Source organism: Bos taurus, chromosome 11 (genome assembly GCF_002263795.3).
Source record: "Bos taurus isolate L1 Dominette 01449 registration number 42190680 breed Hereford chromosome 11, ARS-UCD2.0, whole genome shotgun sequence".
NCBI classification, from domain to species: Eukaryota; Metazoa; Chordata; class Mammalia; order Artiodactyla; family Bovidae; genus Bos; species Bos taurus.
In genome coordinates this window covers 49,001,381-49,021,759 of record NC_037338.1, presented here as the reverse complement: position 1 = coordinate 49,021,759, position 20,379 = coordinate 49,001,381, and the positions used below count along the sequence as shown (strand labels likewise).

Genomic DNA, 20,379 nt, shown 5'->3' with positions numbered 1-20,379 from the left:
CAATTATGTTTTTTTCTCAAAGTCCTGTCTGATTTTTACATGATAAAATTTTTGTAGAAACAACAATTCTCTGAATATAGCAGAACCCCCTCCCTATTTTTAAAATCACAGTTTCAAAAAGTTATTAGTACTGGAAAGAGCACATCATTTATATCTTTTATGTCTTGAGGATCTGGCCCCACGCCTGGAGAAGGGAAGTGATGTTCTTGGAGCCTCGGACAACGCTGCAGATATGGTCACAGTCTCAGGTCACCAGCATGACATCTAGGACAGCTGGCAAGACTGTCCTATCTTCACTTTGTGGGCTCAGGGTGGTTCACCCAGAAGGACACAACTGAGCTGGCAGGTCACCTAGTCTGATCGCCTCCCAGGCTCCTAAGATCCTAGCCTCTGCCCACAGAGAGCAGCTGACAATCACCATTGAGAGCAAGAGTTTGAACTGGCATCTTTGCAAGGAATCAGTGAGAAAGCCAAGCAAGAAGCCAGCTGTGACCCAAGAAGACCCTGAATGGAGGCTTCACCATGACCAGGCCTCCAAGTTCAGTGACACTCTGCAACCACTGGCACTTAACACCGGACTGCACGGGCAGGGCACGCACAGGGACCACATGTGCTGTACACACTTGTCTCTAGACCCCAGGCCTGAGGGTTATTAATAACAGTTTTTAGAGGACAAAAGGTCTAACTCCTCACTACGGAAGCATATCCCGAGCATCTTGTTTTACAAATCTCCTGGGATTAAAAAGAACATCGGAAAAGTACTAGGAGACGGAAGCCTTATGACTGACTCAGGACCGGAAAGAGAGGTTAGGTGATGGAGTCGGAGACCGGAGCATGACTCTTCTGGCCGCCAGATTTTCTCTTTAATTTGAAAGGAGTGAAATTTCCATTCTGGCAGAGAGTCCCATCTCAGGCTTCAAAGTGAATTTTCTAGACCTTGAGGAGAGCACCTTCTGATGGTGACCCCTCCTGTTCCTCATTCATAGCAGGTGCAATAAATCCATCCCAGTGACAGTGTTCTCAGTGCCACTGGAAATAGCCAAACAACAGCAATCCCTTTTCCTTTTTTGTTTCAATTTGTTGAAACGTGTTGTAAAATACCCCATGTTACACGTGTCATTGAACCGTGTCAGTACTATTTCGAGGATTATTATTGCTGCATACAGTTCTAAATGTTTGCCTCAACTATGTTTTTTTCTCAAAGTCCTGTCTCGTTTCTGCATGATAATACTTTTGTAGAAACAACAATTCTCTGAATATAGCAGAACCCCCTCCCTATTTTTAAAATCACAGTTTCAAAAAGTTATTAGTACTGGAAAGAGCACATCATTTATATCTTTTATATCTTATGATGGTGACGCTTCCTGTCCCTCATTCATAGCAGGTGCAATGAATCCATCCCAGTGACACGGTTAGCCTCCCTCCTTCCTCTTCCCGGCTTGAAACCTCAGAAGAAAAATGCCCGGGGAGGACAGCTTGCCTTGCAGAGCTGTAGTCCAGACCGGAAGCATCACAACCTTCCTCTTCTCTGCTGCAGACAGTGCCAAAGCTGGGAGCCAGAGCAGGCTGGTGAGGAAGGACACGGTGAGTCTGGCTGACATCCATTCTGAGTGAGGACCACCGCCAAACAGAGGACTATGGACTCTCTCAAAGACAGAGGAAGCCCCTTTGCTCCTGAATCGACACAGGGACACAGGAGATTCAGTTTCTGAAAGACTTCCAGGCTGAGTTTGATGACTGCCCATGACTGAGAATAAATAGACATCAGGCAGCTTCAGTTGTCAATGACATAGCCATTTGCCATGGAAAACCACAAAGTGAGAATCCACAGAGGGGTATTAAAAAATGAATTTTCTTCAGTAGAATCTCCATGTTCAGTTCTACCCCATAATTTTTTGGACAGTCCTTCTCAGAGATGTAGGTAAGTGGCATAATTCTGAGTAAAAGGCAATGTTTTATTTATCGATTTAAACCCAGGACAGGGAACAGCATTTGGGTTGGAGGGGGGTCTGAGGTCTGGAGCTGACCGGAAATGTGTAGGAACCCAACTCGGCCACAGACAACATGAACCAAAGGTATGGGTTACGTTATGAAACTTTCACTTCCATGTTTGTAAACTCTGGCTTAACTCCCATGGGTAAGCTGTCTATAGCTTTTACCTGGTTAAAGGCAGAAAAATCTGAATAACCAAGTCACAGAGAGAGTAGCATGATAAAATCTCAACCACCCAGTGGTTGCCTGGGGCTGGTAGTTGAGGGTAGGGACTGGCCACAGAAGGGGTGAGAGGCAATTAACATGTGATGAAATGTTCTCAATGGGATTGTGGTGATGGAGGTATAACTATAAACTTACTAGATGCTCCTTCTAGAACTAACACTCAGAAAAGATGCCCTTTTCATCATATGGACTGGAATGCAAAAGTAGGAAGTCAAGAGACACCTGGAGTAACAGGCAAATTTGGCCTTGGAGTACAAAATGAAGCAGGGCAAAGGCTAATAGAGTTTTGCCAAGAGAATGCACTGGTCATAGCAAACACCCTCTTCCAACAAAACAAGAGAAGACTCTACACATGGACATCACCAGATGGTCAATACTGAAATCAGATTACATTCTTTGTAGCCAAAGATGGAGAAGCTCTACACAGTCAGCAAAAACAAGACTGGGAGCTGACTGTGGCTCAGATCATGAACTCCTTATTGCAAAATTCAGACTTAAATTGAAGAAAATAGGGAAAATCACTAGACCATTCAGGTATGACCTAAATCAAATCCCTTACAATCATACAGTGACAGTGACAAATAGATTCAAGGGATTAGGTCTGACAGACAGAGTGCCTGAAGAACTATGGATAGAGGTTTGTGGCATTGTACAGGACCATTCCCAAGAAAAAGAAATGCAAAAAGGCAAAATGGTTGTGTGAGGAGGCCTTACAAATAGCTGAGAAAAGAAGAGAAGTGAAAAGCAAAGGAGAAAAGAAAAAATAGACCCATTTGAATGCAGAGTTCCAAAAAATAACAAGGAGAGATAAGAAAGCCTTCCTCAGCGATCAATGCAAAGAAATATAGAAAAACAACAGAATGGGAAAGACTAGAGATCTCTTCAAAAAAATTAGAGATACCAAGGGAACATTTCATGCAAAGATGGGTACAATAAAGGACAGAAATGGTACGGACCTAACAGAAGCAGAAGATATTAACGAATCACCAGTCCAGGTTCGATGCAGGATACAGGATGCTTGGCGCTGGTGCACTGGGATGACCCAGAGGGATGGTACGGGGAGGGGGGTGGGAGGGGGGTTCAGGATTGGGACACGTGTACACCTGTGGCGGATTCATGTTGATGTATGGCAAAACCAATACAATATTGTAAAGTAATTAGCCTCCAATTAAAATAAATAAATTTAAATTAAAAAAAAAAGAAGAGGTGGCAAGAATACACAGAAGAACTATACAAAAAAGACCTTCAGTTCAGTTCAGTTGCTCAGTCGTGTCTGATTCTTTGTGACTCCATGAATCGCAGCACGCCAGGCCTCCCTGTCCATCACCAACTCCCGGAGTTTACCCAAACTCACGTCCATCGAGTCGGTGATACCATCCAGCCATCTCAGCCTCTGTCATCCCCTTCTCCTCCTGCCTCCAATCCCTCCCGGCATCAGGGAGTCAACTTTAATGACTCAGATTACCACGATGGTGTGATCACTTACCTAGAGCCAGACATCCTGGAATGTGAAGTCAGGTGGGCCTTAGCATCACTACGAATAAAGCTAGCGGAGGTGATGGAATTCCAGTTGAGCTATTTCAAATCCTAAGAGATGATGCTGTGAAAGTGCTACACTCAATATGCCAGCAAATTTGGAAAACTCAGCAGTGGCCACAGGACTGGAAAAGGTCAGTTTTCATTCCAATGTTAAAGAACATTCAAACTACCACACAAGTGCACTCATTTCACATGCTAGCAAAGTAATGCTCAAAATTCTCCAAGCTAGGCTTCAACAGTACATAAACTGTGAACTTCCAGATGTTCAAGCTGGATTTAGAAAAGGCAGAGGAACCAGAGATCAAATTGCCAACATCCACTGGATCATTGAAAAAGCACAGAATTCCATAAAAATATCTACTTCTGCTTTATTGACTATGTCAAAGCCTTTGTATGGGTCACAACAAACTGTGGAAAATTCTTCAAGAGATGGGAATACCAGACCTGCCTCCTAAGAAATCTGTACACAGGTCAAGAAGCAACAGTTAGAACCAGACATGGAACAATGAACTGGTTCCAAATTGGGAAAGGAGTACGTGAAGGCTGTATATTGTCACCCTGCTTATTTAACTTATATGCAGAGTACATCATGAGAAATGCTGGGCTGAATGAAGCACAAGCTGGAATCAAGACTGCCGGGAGAAATATCCAATATCAGTAACACTCCTCCAACTGGGTGCTTAAAAGGAGAAGGAGTAAGTCTTATGGCATGTATACTTTACCAAAAGACACTGTTAGGAAGAAAACAATCAGACAATCTGGATCTAGACCCAGCTCCAGATCTCTTTATCACAGTGTTGTTGCTCAGTTGCTGAGTTGTGTTCGACTCTTTGAAGCATGCCAGGCTTCCCTGTCCTTTACCATCTCCCTGAATTTGCTCAAACTCATGTAAGTGATGCCATCCAACCATTTCATCCTCTGTCGCCCCCTTCTCTTGATCTCAGTCTTCCCCAGCATCAGGGTCTTTTCCAGTGAGTTAGCTCTTCACATCAGGTGGCCAAAGAATTGGAGCTTCAGCTTCAGCATCAGTCCTTCCAATGAATATTCAGGACTGATTTCCTTTAGGATTGACTGGTTGGATCTCCCTGCTATCGTAGTGTAAACTTGGTTAAAGCATTAGCCCAAGGTCTAGGCTTCAGTTTCCTCACCTCTATGAAACTACTGAAGGATGGTCAAGGGAAAAATAAGGACGCCAGGGAGAGAAGGATCAGTTTGGAGGTGTGAATGCCTGGACTGATTCAAAACTCAGCCCAGGGTTACTCTGCTTACTTCATTTTTTATTTATTTTTTGGCTGCACTGTGTGGCATTTAAGATCTTAGTTTCCTGTCAAGGGATCAAACCCAGGCCCTCTGCAGTGGAATCATGGAGTCCTAACCACTGGACCACCAGGGAATACTCTGCTTACTTTAGATATGTGAGTGTGGGTCTATGGAGTCAGAGCAAAGATATAAACTTGGCCTTGATGAACAGCCCAGAATGCAGCCCTCAGGGTGATGATGTGTGGTCTTTAGTTCCCAAGAGAAGGCCAAGCTCAAAATGGTGCTACCATGTGGCCCCAACCTAAATTGATGTGACTATGACCTTGTCTCTCTTCAAATATCTCTTAAGCGCGACTTGGCACCTGCACTACACTCAAACTGTCGTAGCAACCCTGCAGAGACCACCGTCAGTCTTTTTGCACAAGCTGCATATTAAGGGACATCTTTAAATAGAAAATACAAAACCCACAGCAAACACTTGGCCAGATGTTTTTACACACTTCTGCTGTACTCACACTGGCAGAATGTAACCGGATGTTCAGAGTCCAACAGGGCTGCTGGCCTTGCAAGCTGCTGAATGTCGTCAACAAAGCTAACAGGGCCCCACCCACATGACTCTGAGATCTTCTGCTGATATACAACCATAATCATCAGATTCTTCCAAGGGCTCTTGGTAGGATGGGTCAGTCTCCACCAAAGCCTGGACACAGAGATTTCTCTGTAGGGAGCTCATACTGAATACTACCTCCCAGCCGTTCACACCACCTCCCAGCCATTCACAACACCTCCCAGCCATTCACACCAGCCAGTTTCCCATCCACTTCCTCTGTAATGGGGACTTAGAGGGTTTCTCTTCCTGCTTAGTGATGTGGGACCAGATATTAAATTTAGGAGCTGCTCAGAGTCTAGTCAAAGCTATGGTTTTTCCCATAGTCATGCATGGATGTGAGAGTTGGACCATAAAGAAGACTGAGGGCTGAAGAATGGGTGTTTTCGAACTGTGGTGCTGGAGAAGACTCGTGAGAGTCCCTTGGACAGCAAGGAGATCAAACCAATCAATCCTAAAGGAAATCAACCTGAATATTCATTGGAAAGACTGATGGCTGAAGCTGAAGCTCTAATACTTTGGCCACCTGAGGTGAAGAGCCAGCTCACTGGAAAAGACCCTGATGTTGGGAAAGATTGAGGGCAGGAGAATAAGGGGGCAACAGAGGATGAGATAGTTGGCTGGCATCATCAACGCAATGGACATGAGTTTGAGCAAACACTGGGAAATACTGACGGTCAGGGAAGCCTGGCACACTGAAGTCCATGGGGTCACAAAGAGTCAGACAGGACTGAGAGACTGAACAACAAGAATGGAATTCAAGGTTTTTCATGCTCTGGTCCTGTCTCCTTTCAGTCTCATATTCTGCTATTCCCCACCCGACATCCTTAGCAGCATGTAACTCTTGCTATTTCTCTCCTTGGCCATACTCACTGAGACACATGCTTTGTGGTACAGTCATGACCACCGTGAGAAGTAGGGCATTTTGACAGAGTCAACAGCGCTAACGTTTTTAAAAGTGTCAAGTAATAGAATAAAAGACACCCCTCATCTCACCATGATTAGAGCAGGTTTTCACTTTCTTACTTTATTAATTTCCAAACTGAGACTTGAACAAACCCATTTGACTTACACAACCACATCCCCATTCCTTCTCCTTTCCACACAATTATGGGGCACTTTCTAATTGGAAAAGATAATGATCTTTTAGAAGTCTTTCAGAACTGGGTTGATGTGGCTGGCCCCTTGGGCTGCCTCCTGCGTCTCCATTTCCTGTCCCTTCTTCATCGGTGTCATCATCCCTTCTCCAGCAGGCAGTGGGGCTTGGGAAGCTGACCCTGCCCATTAGGTACCCCGCCCCCTCCACCTCTGCTCAAGGACTAGTCAGGAATCCTTACTGAAGCCAACTGGGGCAGGGCATTAGCAACCATGAGAGGCTGTTACTGGTTCAACAGTGAACTTCAGTTTAAAACTGGCCCCACCAGCCTAAAGGGGGAATTCATGTTGCATGGCTTAGAGGGAAGAGGAGGGAGAGCTTTTTTCCTGTCTACTGGGAATTATGAAGTCAAAGAGGAGGCATCTGTCTTATTCCTCAAAGGAATATTAAATATAATGTATATTACTGTAGGGGCTTCCTAGGTGGCGATAGTGGTAAATGACCTGCCCACCAATGCCTGAGACGTTAAAGATGCGATTTCTGGGTTGGGAAGATCCCCTGGAGGAGAACATGGCAATCCATTCCAGTATCCTTGCCTGGATAATCCCATGGACAGAGGAACCTGGCAGGATACAGTCCATAGGGTCGTAGAGTCGGACACGACTGAAGAGACTTGGCACACACACACACGCATATTACTGTTAAGTCCTCAAAGAATTGCCTGTTAAAACTTAACCATGGATTTTCTGTACAATCTGGAGTTCAAAGAGGAGACGTTGCACTGTGGTTCATGTAACCTCTCTCCTTCCTCTGGAATTTAACACAGCTCAGTAATAAAAAGACAAATAACCCAGATAAAAACCGGGTGGGGAATTTGAATACGCTTTTCTCCTTAGAAGATCTACAACTTAATTGTGGATTAAAGGGTTTTTTTGTGCCTGATACAGGCAGGGCTGACACAGGGGCTGAAGAGACTGGCAGGAACCAAGTCATGCTGCCGGGATGAATGGAGTCGGCAAATGTCTGAGGACAGAAACAGCAGGAAAGAAAGGCCCCGTGATTAGCAAGACTCCTGAGACACAAGGGTTCTCCACAAGCCATGTGTGCATTTATTAACTACGCTCTTTTCACGTATGTGTTTATACCTGTTTGTCCCACAAAAAAATATGAGGCATTTCCAAGCATATACAGATTAGAAACACATGAGTAAAAACCAGAACTGGAAAAGGGGCTCTGTGCCTGTTATCTTACTAGACTCTGATTACTCCATTTCACAGATGATGTTATCAGTGCCCCACAGCTGAGAAAATGGGGACTCTGGGGTTCAATCTCTGGGTTGGGAAGATCCCCTGGAGGAGGGCATGGCAGCCGATTCCCATATTCTTGCCTGGAGAATCCCATGGACAGAGAAGCCTGGCGGGCTGCAATGGTCCAAGGGGTCACAAAGAGTTGGACATGACTGAAGCAACTTAGCAGGCATGCACACCAAACAATTAAGTCACTTGCCCAAGGTCTACTGTAATTGAGTGGCATTTAGATTTGAAACCAGGTCAAAGTTGAAGCTCTATGCTCTCTGCATCACACTACCTATAACTTCTGGCTTCTTCTTTGTGGACACTCTACCCAGGCAAGGAGCAGAGTCATCAGGAGTCTGCACTCTGAAAACACACTGCTGGGTCCAAGCCCTGACTTGAGCACTCAGGTAACCTTAGACTTCATCTGTAAGATGCAAAGAACACTGCATGACAATTAAATATAATTTAATTTATAAAGATAATATATGTAAAGCACCCATATGTGTCAGTCATCATTAATACCATGCTACTTTACTTAAAATCATCTCATCTTTTGTCCAGGGCTGAACATTATCAGATAATTTGCAACTCAATCAGTGGAATTACCATTTAATATGACAACTGATTAAAAAATTAAATACACATTGAAGGAAAAATCCTGAAATACAATGTGAAATCATTAAAACAAAAAAATTAAACACAGAAATGACAAACAATAGGAAAAGAATTTCTTTCTGATCTGCTTTAAGAACATTTATGTTGATAGGATCACAGCATATTAACTTCACGAACCCCCAGGCCATAGGCCAATACCAGTCCATGATCTGTTAGAACTGGGCCACACTGCCAGAGGTAAGCAGCTGGCAAGCAAACAAAGCTTCATTTCTATTTACAGACGCTTCCCACGGCTCGCCTTACTGCTTGAGCTCCGCCTCTGTCAGATCAGCAGTGATATTATAAATGTAATATGCTTGAATCATCCCAAAACTATCCCCATTCCCACCCCAGGCCATGGAAAAACTGTCTTCCACAAAACCCATCCCTGGTGCTCAAAACCTCACCCCATGACTTCAGTGAATGAAGGAAGAACAATGAGGGCAAGGTGGGTGCTTTGAAGTGCAAAGGTTAAATGATTTCCCTTCTGCTTATAACTTTCATGAACATTTACTTATAACACTTTAGAGACGATATTACTATTTCAGTATACACTTGGAAATATTCTAATTTAAACCACACTGATAGAATAGCTAACCTTTATGCGATCAGGATCCATGTAAGGCATTCTTTTCATGTCACATTCTTCAGTAGTATGATTTAGCTTGAGGATATAAAAAAGGATCCACACTCCAAAAAGAAGCAGGGTACACCTAGAAAAAAGATTAATGAGGCACAATGATGCTGTCATGGAATAATCAAGAGAGAACATGTGAAATAACTGAAAACCTAATCCAAATTGAGTTTGTCTGACGCGTGGCAAGAAAGTACAGCCTTTATGATGACCTCGTAGGGCGGCATTTCTTATTTTCCTAACAAGATAAATGAGTCACTTATGACTGTCTTTGTTATAAACAAGTAAAAAATTTTCTTCTGCAAAGGCACCACAGTAAAATCTGAATCACAATAAAGATTATTGGACTTCAAAGAAAATACTGAATTTTGAGCTACAGAATCTCAGCTTTGTTTGCTACTCTAAAATAGCCCTTCAAATTCTGTAAGATTCCACTTACATGAGATGCACCTAGTCAAAATTACAGAAACAGAACCTAAAATGTTGGTTGCCAGGGGCTAGAGGAAGCGGAGGAGGGGGTAGTGTTTAATGCGTACAAAGGATCCAGAGTTGTGGAGGTGGACAGTGCGATGTCTAACAGTGTGAATGTGTTCAATGCCGATGAAACTGTACACTTAGAAATGGTTAGGACCGTAATTCTAAGATATTTTACCATAATAAAAAAAACTGGGAGAAAATACTGTGAGCTCTTCCATACAAAAAGAAAACAAAATAAATAATCTACTTATTATTCTTCTAAAAAATTATACCCAGAAACGAGACAGAATGAACTAAGGCAGTATCACCAGTCACCTTGAAGACCACCTGTGAAAACAATTTTTAAAACTCTGATAAATTTTTTTTTAAAGACTGATAAATTAAAACTATTCCACAGTTTAAAACACACACACACACACACACACACACACTGGGAGAAAAGAACTGAGTTTAGTCCTGGTTCTAGAAATCTCATTCTTTTTGGCCAGGCCATGAGGCTTATGAGATTTTAGTTCCCCAGCCAGGGACTGAACTTGGGGCCAGGCCGTGAAATGACGAGTCCTAACTGCTGGACTGCCAGGGAAGTCCTAAGAAATCTCGTTTTACTAAGCTCCCCAAGGGTTACTGACAAAGTAAAGGTTAAAAAAATTTAAATCAAGTTTAAGAAACACTCCTTTAAATAATTTGTGCTATTGAAAAAACAAAGTGAAGGAATAACCTTAAGGGGAAAATAATCTATTTTTTAAAGAAAGGGACAGTTTAAAAAATACAGCATCTAGCATAGTATACTGTACACAATAGTGTGAAGTATTTCCTAGTATCTGAGGATTATGATGCAAGAAAGTATCACTAGGAAGTGGGAGGTGATATACGTATAATTATGGCTGATTTGCACTATTGTATGGCAGAAACCAACACGACATTGTAAAGCAATTTTCCTCCAATTTAAAAACAAATTAAAAAAAAGACTTCTTGATTCTCATTTCAACAGAGTCCACCATGAAACTTGAACAAGTATCTTAATTCTTCTGTGGGATCAAATACAGAAGTGAGTGGGATGCAACCATTTGTGTAAAAGTGAGCGGGGTGACTCATTTGTGTAAAAATGAGTGAGTGGGACGCACCCATTTGTGTAAAGAGGGGTAAGTGAGTGGGATGCAACCATTTGTGTAAAAAACTGAAGGTGTGGGGAGGGAAATACACACACAGAGTATCTGTTGCACACACAAGACTGGTGATAGCAGTCATCCTCAAGTGGAAAGAGGAAGTGTGGGCAGCAGAGATTCAGATCGGTTTCGAATCTTGTGAAGGCAGTTATTACCTATTCCTTTCTTCAGCCCTCAGTAAAGATATTATATTGAGTGCATTAATAATTCCCTTATTTTGATTAGAAAAGAAAAAAAGGGGGGAATTTCCTAGCAGTCCAGTGGTTAGGACTTGAAGCTTCCAATGCAGGGGATCAGGGGAACTAAGATCCCGTAAGTCATGCAGCATGGACAAAAAAAAAAAAGGAAAGAAGAAAAGGTTAATAGCAGGTTCAGTGTCTACAGCACTGATTTTGCTGCACTGTAATTCCTGGCTGTGAGTCTGTCCCATCCACATTGTATGGGGTTCTGGTCCTAGGTCTATCTCCCACTTGGCCAGTACCCAGCACAGGGCCAGGCATGTGGAAGCCTTGATAATCATGGTGACTGCAGCCATGAAATTAAAAGATGCTTACTCCTTGGAAGGAAAGTTATGACCAACCTAGATAGCATATTCAAAAGCAGAGACATTACTTTGCCAACAAAGGTCCGTCTAGTCAAGGCTATGGTTTTTCCTGTGGTCATGTATGGATGTGAGAGTTGGAATGTGAAGAAAGCTGAGTGCCAAAGAATTGATGCTTTTGAACTGTGGTGTTGGAGAAGACTTTTTAGAGTCCCTTGGACTACAAGGAGATCCAACCAGTCCATTCTGAAGGAGATCAGCCCTGGGATTTCTTTGGAAGGACTGATGCTAAAGCTGAAACTCCAGTACTTTGGCCACCTCATGCGAAGAGTTGACTCATTGGAAAAGACTCTGATGCTGGGAGGGATTGGGGGCAGGAGGAGAAGGGGACGACAGAGGATGAGATGGCTGGATGGCATCACGGACTCGATGGACGTGAGTCTGAGTGAACTCCAGGAGTTGGTGATGGACAGGGAGGCCTGGCGTGCTGCGATTCATGGGGTCGCAAAGAGTCGGACACGACTGAGCGACTGAACAGAACTGATGATAAAAGGAGATGTTTATTGATATAAACTTTCTTTTCTACCCATCTCCTTCCCAAATTAGTAAAATGAGGTGAGAGACTAGATTTCAGGGTTGGATTTCTACCCAGAGACATGAAAAAAAAAGGGTAATTTACCACCTGGTTTCGCTGCTATCAAATAAAACCAACAAGATCCCCCCTTTAACAATTCTTTCTCTTATTAATGACTTCCCAGGTGCCTCAGTGGTAAAGAATCTTCCTGCAGGCAGGAGCCCTGGGTTCAATTCCTGGGTTGGGAAGATCCCCTGGAAGAGGGAATGGCAACCCACTCCAGTACTCTTGCCAAGAAAATCCCAAGGACAGAGGAGCCTGAAGGGCTACAGTCCATGGGTTTGCAAAGAGTCAGTCACATGACTGAATGCGCATGCTCACACTCACATCTCTTATTAGGATGGAAGGGTAACCTGGCTGGAACATACTTCTCATGCTTTTTAGTGTTTAATGTTAAATGTTATTCAAATGCCTGTAGGGAATTTTAATTAACCGCATTTTTAGACTCACTGGAAATGGCGAAGGGGAAGCCCTCTTTTGTTGGACAGCAGTGGGAAGGGCTGTGACCTGGAAGCTGCAGGGCCTGGAGACCCCTAGGCCAGCACTGCACTGCCACCAAGGACGACCTGATGCAGGCACCTGGGGCACATGTGCTCTGAACCCTGACTCAGACATGCCTTTAAACGACCGTGACCAAGTGTGGCCAAGGGGCTCTCACTGAATTTTTCTCCCAGTTCTGCCCAAATCAGAGGCATCTTGTGGCCCGAGGCCCCAGTCTTACTTGAGGATGTCTTTTAGCAACAAGTTGGGTCTTCGCATCTTGTTCTGAGCTCTGGTGTACCATTGCAGGGAGGGCCGTGAGCAATCCCTTCTCAGTTTCATGCGGCTGTGGTCACTTGGCATTGCTGTGAAGAGAGGAGAGGGAGGAGGAGGGGAAGAGGCAAGTAAGTTTGGTAGATGATGCTTTTAAAGAAACTTTTTTCACAGGGGTGGGGTTGGGAGGCACATTGTGTGGCTTGCAGAATTTTAGTTCCCTGACCAGGGATTGAACCTGGGGCCTCAGCAGTGAAAGCACAGAGTCCTAACCACTGGACCACCAGGAATTCCCTAAGGAGCCTTGATGTTGTACGGCCATACCATGTAATACTACTCAGCCAGAAAGAGGAGTGACGGATTGATAGACACAGTAACTGGACGAATCTCGAGCTGAGCCAACACTAAAAGGTACGCACTATAGGATTCGATTTACATAATGTTCTTGAAATGACAAAATTACAGAAATGTAAACGGATCAGTAGTGGTCAGGAGTACGGGAAGGAAAGGTGGAAGTGGCTGTGGGAAGGCAACATGAGGGGTCCATGTGGGGATAGAAATATTCTGTTTCTTGACTATATGCCTGCCAATATCCCAGCTTCAATAGCCTACAGTTTTGCTGCCGTTAGGGGGAAGGGCTTCCCAGGTGGCTCTCTGGTAAAGAATATGCCCGCCAATGCAGGGGATGCAGGAGACATGGGTCTGATTCCTGGATTGGGAAGATCTCCAGGAGCAGCAAGTGGCAACACGCTCCAATCCATTCTTGCTTGGGAAATCCCATGGACAGAGGAGCCTGGAGGGCTACCGTCCATAGGGTCAGAAAGAGTTGGACACGACTGAGCACACACAGACACACACCACTACGGGGGAAAGGAGTAATCTGAGTTATATCTTACAACTGCATGTGACTCTACAACTATCCCCAAATTAGGTCTAATTTTTTTTTTTTTGAGCCTTTACCTTTTAGAGATACATATGGAACTATTTACAGACAAACAGGAGACCTGAAAACCGCTTCAAAAAACAGGAAGGGGATAAGTGTGTGTGGGAATAGCTGAAACAAGATGAACCTTAAATTGCTATTGAATCTAGGCAATGGGTACACAGGGTTCACTGTACAATTCTCAATGATATTTGAAATTTTCTACCATAAAAATTTAAAAAGAAAGTGTACATAAAAAAGAAAAGGAATGTACACAGAGGAAGAGGGTTACACTAAGGAAAAAAGAAAACATGCTAATTTTAAAAGAAGTTTTTCTTTAAAAAATATATATGTTCTCGGGCACATAATTTTTTGAATTAATTTTATTCTCAGATTCTCGATTTTTAAGTAATATTCTAACGGGTATTGTAGTAGACATCAAAACATCTCCCCCATATCAGTTTCCCCCCTCCTCTCAGTTGAACAGAACTCTGGATTTTTAGCTGGGCACATGGCCTCCCAGAATAAAGACTACATTTCCCAGCCTCCCTAGGGGCTCAGTACAGTCTCATGGCTAAGTTCTAGTCAGTGGGAAACAAGCAGAAGTGACTTGTACAACTTGAGGGTGCATCTCTTGGTGTACTCCCCTCTCTCTTTTATCCCTCTTCCTGATGGCTGAAATACTGACACCTGATGAGCCGCTCTGGACCACACAGCACATCACCCAAGAGATGGAGGAGCAATGAGAGAGAAGAGACCTGGGTCTTTGGACCACCCCTACGGACAGAGCCACCAATCCACCTTGGACCACCTGTCTCTGGACTCTTGCATGACAGAAATAAACTTCTGTCTCATTTAAGCAACTGTTACTTAAATCTCAACTAGTACAGGCACCTATAGCATTATGGTATGTTTATATATTAATTTAGGAAATCATATCTTTACTATACTTAGTCTTGTAGCAGGAAGAAGTAACATCTCATTATTCATTTCCCCCATTAGTGTTGTGACATTTTCTTTGAAAAAAAACTTCTGAAACTGACATTCAAGTATTGATGTTTTGCTACCATTAACACTCTCCCCAATTCTAACCGTGCAGCACTAGAATGTAAGAATTTTCATAGACCTGCTTCACTCCATTTGAATATTTAAAAAAAAAAAAAACATGCCAAGGGCTTCATGAGCAAACTTCTGCTGAAGAATCTATTGAATTCTTTTTAAAGGAGAAATGAGATCAACTGAGACCGTGAAAGGTTTTCAACCACCATAACTCTGTGATTACTTGGACACACAGTCAGCCAAGCAGAGGGTCCCAAGGGGCTGCTTATGATCAAGACATTTATAAAGTGGAAGTTTCTATGATGCCTGTGTTTTTATGACCAGAATGACACTTCACGCCTGAGTGGACCCCTCGAGAACAAAGCAGACAGCGCTATTAGAATCTGGATTCTGCCCTTGCCTTTGGCTGGCACCCTGGACAGGGCTGTGGGCTCTGGCCTCTACTCTCCCACTCCTCTTTCTCATCCTCTCTGCAACTGAGACTGAAACCTGCAAACTGCATTCCCAGACTCTCCACTGTGCCACCCGGCTTCCTGCTGAGTCGTGACTGTGGACCATCTAGGTGGAAGCTTGGAAGGCAAGGACCGGGGGCGGCAGCCCTTTCTTTTCCCTGACTCCATGACATAGGAGCAGAAGAGATGGAGTTGCCCAAAGGTAACTCCAGCAGCAGCTGGGGCTGCCAGCATCCTAGGTTTCTACCCAACAGAGGGGATGGCACCTCTAGTTCTGTGACAAGTACAAGCTTCGGCACAGGGTGACAGTGGCCCCCTGGTCGCTGGCCCCTGCCCTTGCCTTCCAGGCTTCCACCCCAGTGGTTGAGGGTTTAGGTAACCTGCATCCTTTAGGCACTCTGGTTTCTGGCCACAGCTTTCCAATCCAACCCCATCAGAAGCCTTTCTTAAATCCTGTCCATGTTCCTTCCTGGGGTCTCTGGACAGGCAGCATCTTCTGGAAGCCCCTTCTGTGCTTGCCCTGTCAGTTTCTGGTCAGGCTCTCTCTCCTGAAAGTGAAAGTGAAGTCGCTCAGTCATGTCCTACTCTTTGCGACCCCATGGACTGTAGGCTCCTCTGTCCATGGGATTCTCCAGGTAAGAATACTGGAGTGAGTTGCCATTTCCTTCTCCAGGGGATCTTCCCAACCCAGGGTTCGAACCCAGGTCTCCTGCATTGCAGGCAGACGCTTTATCCTCTGAGCCAAATGCCCAGCTTCCTTCATAGGTCTCTCCTCCCCACCGTGACGGCCCAGCTACTCCTTCACTCAGTCTGCAGACCACATTGGGTGCCTTGGAATCACACCTCCATTCCCACCTCTGCAATCATCAACTCCCCCATGCAAGGCACAGGACTCCAGGGTCCCGGTCCCCATTCTCTGCACCATTTTCTCCTTGCAAAAGTGGAAGTGCTACTCACTCAGTCATGTCCGACTCTGCAACCCTGTGGACTGCTGCCCACCAGGCACTTCTGTCCATGGGATTCTCCAGGCAAGAATACTGGAGTGGGTTGCCATTCCCTTCTTCAGTGGATCTTCCCGAATCAGGGATCGAACCTGGATCTTCCACATTGCAGGCAGATTCTTTATTGTCTGAGCCACCAGGGAAGCTCCTTCATCCTTAAACCCTCTCCTTCTCTGTGAAGCTCGTTTTAAATACCATAATCACCCCTGGGCACTCCCCTATCTCTGTTTACCATTATGAACTGAAATTTCCTGTGTACATTTTAGGTTTCCTCTACCCTTTTGCCTGGATGACTGAGGTGCAGGGGTAGGACCTGGCACAGAATAGGACCTTAAGAAACATTCCAGGGATATCCCTGGAGGTCCAGTGGTCAAGAATCTGGCTTCCAACAGAGGGGATGCGGGTTTGATCCTTGGTTTGGGAAGTGATACCCCACATGACGTGGAGCAACTAGGCCCATGTGCCACAACTAGAAAACCTGAATGCTGAAATTTGAAAAGCCTGCATGCCACAACAAAGATCCAGCACAGCCAAAAAAGAAAGAAAGAAACATTCCACATGGAATGAATGTGTTATATGCCTACAGTCTGTCATCAAACATGATAAATTCCCCACCACCAAAATGTACTTTCCCAATGATATTTAAGATTCAAACTAAAACTGAATGTGAACAGGAATTATAAGAGCAAAGAGTAAATTGTAATTTCTACTGAACTATCTAACATGCCTGCATGCATCCATCCAAGTCACTTCAGTAGTGTCCAACTCTTTGTGACCCCATGGACTGTAGCCCACCAGTCTCCTCTGTCCATGGGATTCTTCAGGCAAGAATATTGAAGTGAGTTGCCATTTCCTTCTCCAGGGGATCTTCCAACCCAGGGATCGAATCTGTGTCTTTTAGGTCTCCTGCATTGGCAAACAGGTTCTTTACCTTTTAGTAAAGCACCACCTGGGAAGCCCTTCTAACATGCCTCAGTTCAGTTCAATTCAGTTCAGTCGCTCAGTCGTGTCCAACTCTTTGCGACCCCATGAATCGCAGCACGCCAGGCCTCCCTGTCCATCACCAACTCCCGGAGTTCACTCAGACTCACGTCCATTGAGTCAGTGATGCCATCCAGCCATCTCATCCTCTGTCGTCTCCTTCTCCTCCTGCCCCCAATCCCTCCCAGCATCAGGGTCTTTTCCAATGAGTCGTTCTTTGCATGAGGTGGCCAAAGTACTGGAGTTTCAGCTTTAGCATCAGTCCTTCCAAAGAAATCCCAGGGCTAATCTCATTCAGAATGGACTGGTTGGATCTCCTTGCAGTCCAAGGGATTCTCAAGAGTCTTCTCCAACACCACAGTTCAGAAGCATCACTTCTTTGGCACTCAGCTTTCTTCACAGTCCAGCTCTCGCATCCATACATGACCACTGGAAAAACCATAGCCTTGACTAGATGGACCTTTGTTGGCAAAGTAATGTCTCTGCTTTTGAATATGCTATCTAGGTTGGTCATAACTTTCCTTCCAAGGAGTAAGCGTCTTTTAATTTCATGGCCTAGCAACAGGTAATTTGTTGGTAACTTGTGGTATAAATCATATGGAACATTCCCCGTGGCTGTTAAAGCCTTGATATATGAAGCAGAATCTGTGACCACAGCCTCTGCTGAGAAGAAGTTAGACACGTGAAATCTCGGAACTCCTCACCACCCCACACTCCTGTTAAAGCCTTGATATATGAAGCAGAATCTGTGACCACAGCCTCTGCTGAGAAGAGGTTAGACATGTGAAATCTCAGAACTGCTCACCACCCCACACTCCTGCTGAATCATGGGATTCATATAAACATTTAGTTTGAGAAGCTCTCGCTTAAAGTATTCAGTGCCTACATTTATTGACACAGAAAGATACTGTAAGAAAAAAAGCTGGTTTGTAAAATCATATGTATATATACGTGTAGTCATGTTCTGGGGTATATGCATTCAAACCAGGAGAATTTGATTTCCCATATGAAGTTTCACTTGGGCTGGAATATCTTCTTTCAACTTAGAAGGGACCATTTGGATTCCATGTTCCTCCACACAACAAAAGGAGGGCCAACCTACCCGAGTTGTCTTCACACACTTACAGCTGACATACAGCTAAGTGGGGCTAAGGTGCTCCTTTGGAGAACCCAGGAGTTTATAGTCATGCTCATCTCTATACCATCTGCACCGTGTCCACTCAATTCCTTTGTCTTTAATGTTCTATTTGGGACTTCCCCGTGATCCAGTGGGTTAATAATTCCACATGTTGTGAGGCAACTAAGTTGTGTGCACCACAACTACTGAGCCCACGTGCCACAACTACTGAAGCCTGTGCACCCTAGAGTGTGTGCAACCAGAAAAGCCACTGCAACGAGAAGCTCATGAACTGCAAGTAGAGAGGAGCCTCTGCTCTCTGCAACTAGAGAAAAGCCTGCGCGTGGCAACAAAGACATATAAATGAATTTCTAAAAATGTTCTCTTTGGCGGAAGATGGCAAGCAATTGAAGGTTCCATTAGAACACTTACCATGAGACAAGTTACTCATAATTTTTTCTTTTGAATAGACATTTCTCTCTTGTCTTCCCCACTAGAATACAGATTCCAAGAAAGTGTGTGTCTTTGCTCACCACTGAGTTCACAGTGCCTAGGATGGTAAGAGGCACATAATAGGCAACTAATACCTATTTACTGAATAAATATTCCATTTCTTACGAGGTTTCAGAGGTGATGGTAGGTTTAGGCATTCCTCCAAGGACGTAGGTTGGCAGGCCACCACCATCTGCCCTGTGGCACTTTCCTGGTTCCCAACTTGTCCATCTCCTTCACGGGCAGCTTCTCCCACTCCTTCCAAGTGCTAAGATCCCAGGACTGATGAATATCTCCCTTCTTTCATTCAGACTGCCAGGGTAAGAGCCTCCACTAATCCCTTCTATGCAGAAAAGACCTGGCTTTCAAAATTACATATTTCCAGTCACATATAAAAATATAATAGCTGCTTCTCAAATGTTTATATATTTGATGAGCAAATCACTCTTATTAAGGCCCCGATGAAGAAACATTAGGGCAAGGTCCAGGCTTTCAGTCCGCTTGTAGATCTGGCACTAACGGTTTCAAATTAAGAATTAACCAACCAAAAGATAAGAGTACAACATATGCTGCAAAGCAGTATGTGAAAAATTGTTGATAAACTATACAGGCAATTGCTGTATAGGGCAATTTAGTGCCCTAAAAGAATAGGGCACTAATTTTATTGGGGGGAATAATCCTACACAAAATATCACTAAATCCTAAATCACTAAAACACCTACTTCATTGAACTGCTATCTGCATTTAACCTGATAAATTTAATCTGTTGAAAGTCACACATGGAGAAGTAGGGGGCTGAGAATTCCAACCGTCTTTATCCATGGCCTTCCACGTGGGGGTTGCTTAGGGAGGGTAGGTATCGGAATAGGTGGGTAGACCTGTATGTGAAGGGTTTTTTGGGTTTTTGTTTATTTTTTAACAATAAAGGCAGGCTTTCCGGGTGGCTCAGTGGTAAAGAATCTGCCTGCAAGTAGGACATCCAGAAGACACCAGTTTGACCCATGGGTTGGGAAGATCTCCTGGAGAAGGGCATGGCAACCCACTTCAGTATTCTGGCCTGGAGAATCCCTTGAACAGAGGAGCCTGGCAAGCTATAGCCCATGGGGTCGCAAGGGGTAGGACATGACTGGAGCGACTGAACACGCACACACAAGCAAGATTATTAAAAACAAAAACTCGAAGCTGACGAAGCAGTAAATAAAAAGGACATGGTTGGTCTGGGAAGATGAGCAGGTACAGCTTAGATATTAACATGGCAGCCAAAAGAGCATGCCCTTCTAGGTGGGAGGTGTCTGAGAAGGACTGTACAGCAGGACAGAAGGAAGCCTCACCAGACTGCCGGTGGACAGCAGGGCAGGATGCTGGGTGCTTGAGGGGAAGGGTAGCCTGAGGCACATCCGGGTGAGAAAGAAGACAGGACGAGGACAGACATGGATCAAGAAATCACGAAGACCCGCACCGAAAAGACGCAGGCCAAGACCA

At 44.4% G+C, this 20,379-nt stretch overlaps 1 protein-coding gene and 1 non-coding gene across 5 annotated transcripts in view; both read right to left on the bottom strand.

Annotated features, from left to right (window-relative positions):
* Window positions 1-20,379, bottom strand: part of ST3GAL5 (ST3 beta-galactoside alpha-2,3-sialyltransferase 5) — a 57,640-nt gene that overhangs the window by 13,824 nt on the left and 23,437 nt on the right. For 3 of the 4 annotated variants that reach the window (XM_059891046.1, NM_205807.3, XM_005212746.5), the window contains 2 exon segments: window positions 12,842-12,965; window positions 9,267-9,381 (listed from right to left, as the gene is read on the bottom strand). In XM_059891046.1, the coding sequence (XP_059747029.1) occupies window positions 9,267-9,381; window positions 12,842-12,965 (239 nt within the window). 4 annotated transcript variants of the gene reach the window in all.
* On the bottom strand, window positions 13,091-13,163 carry TRNAE-UUC (transfer RNA glutamic acid (anticodon UUC)). Its single transcript has one exon. It is a non-coding gene; the product is annotated as a tRNA-Glu (tRNA).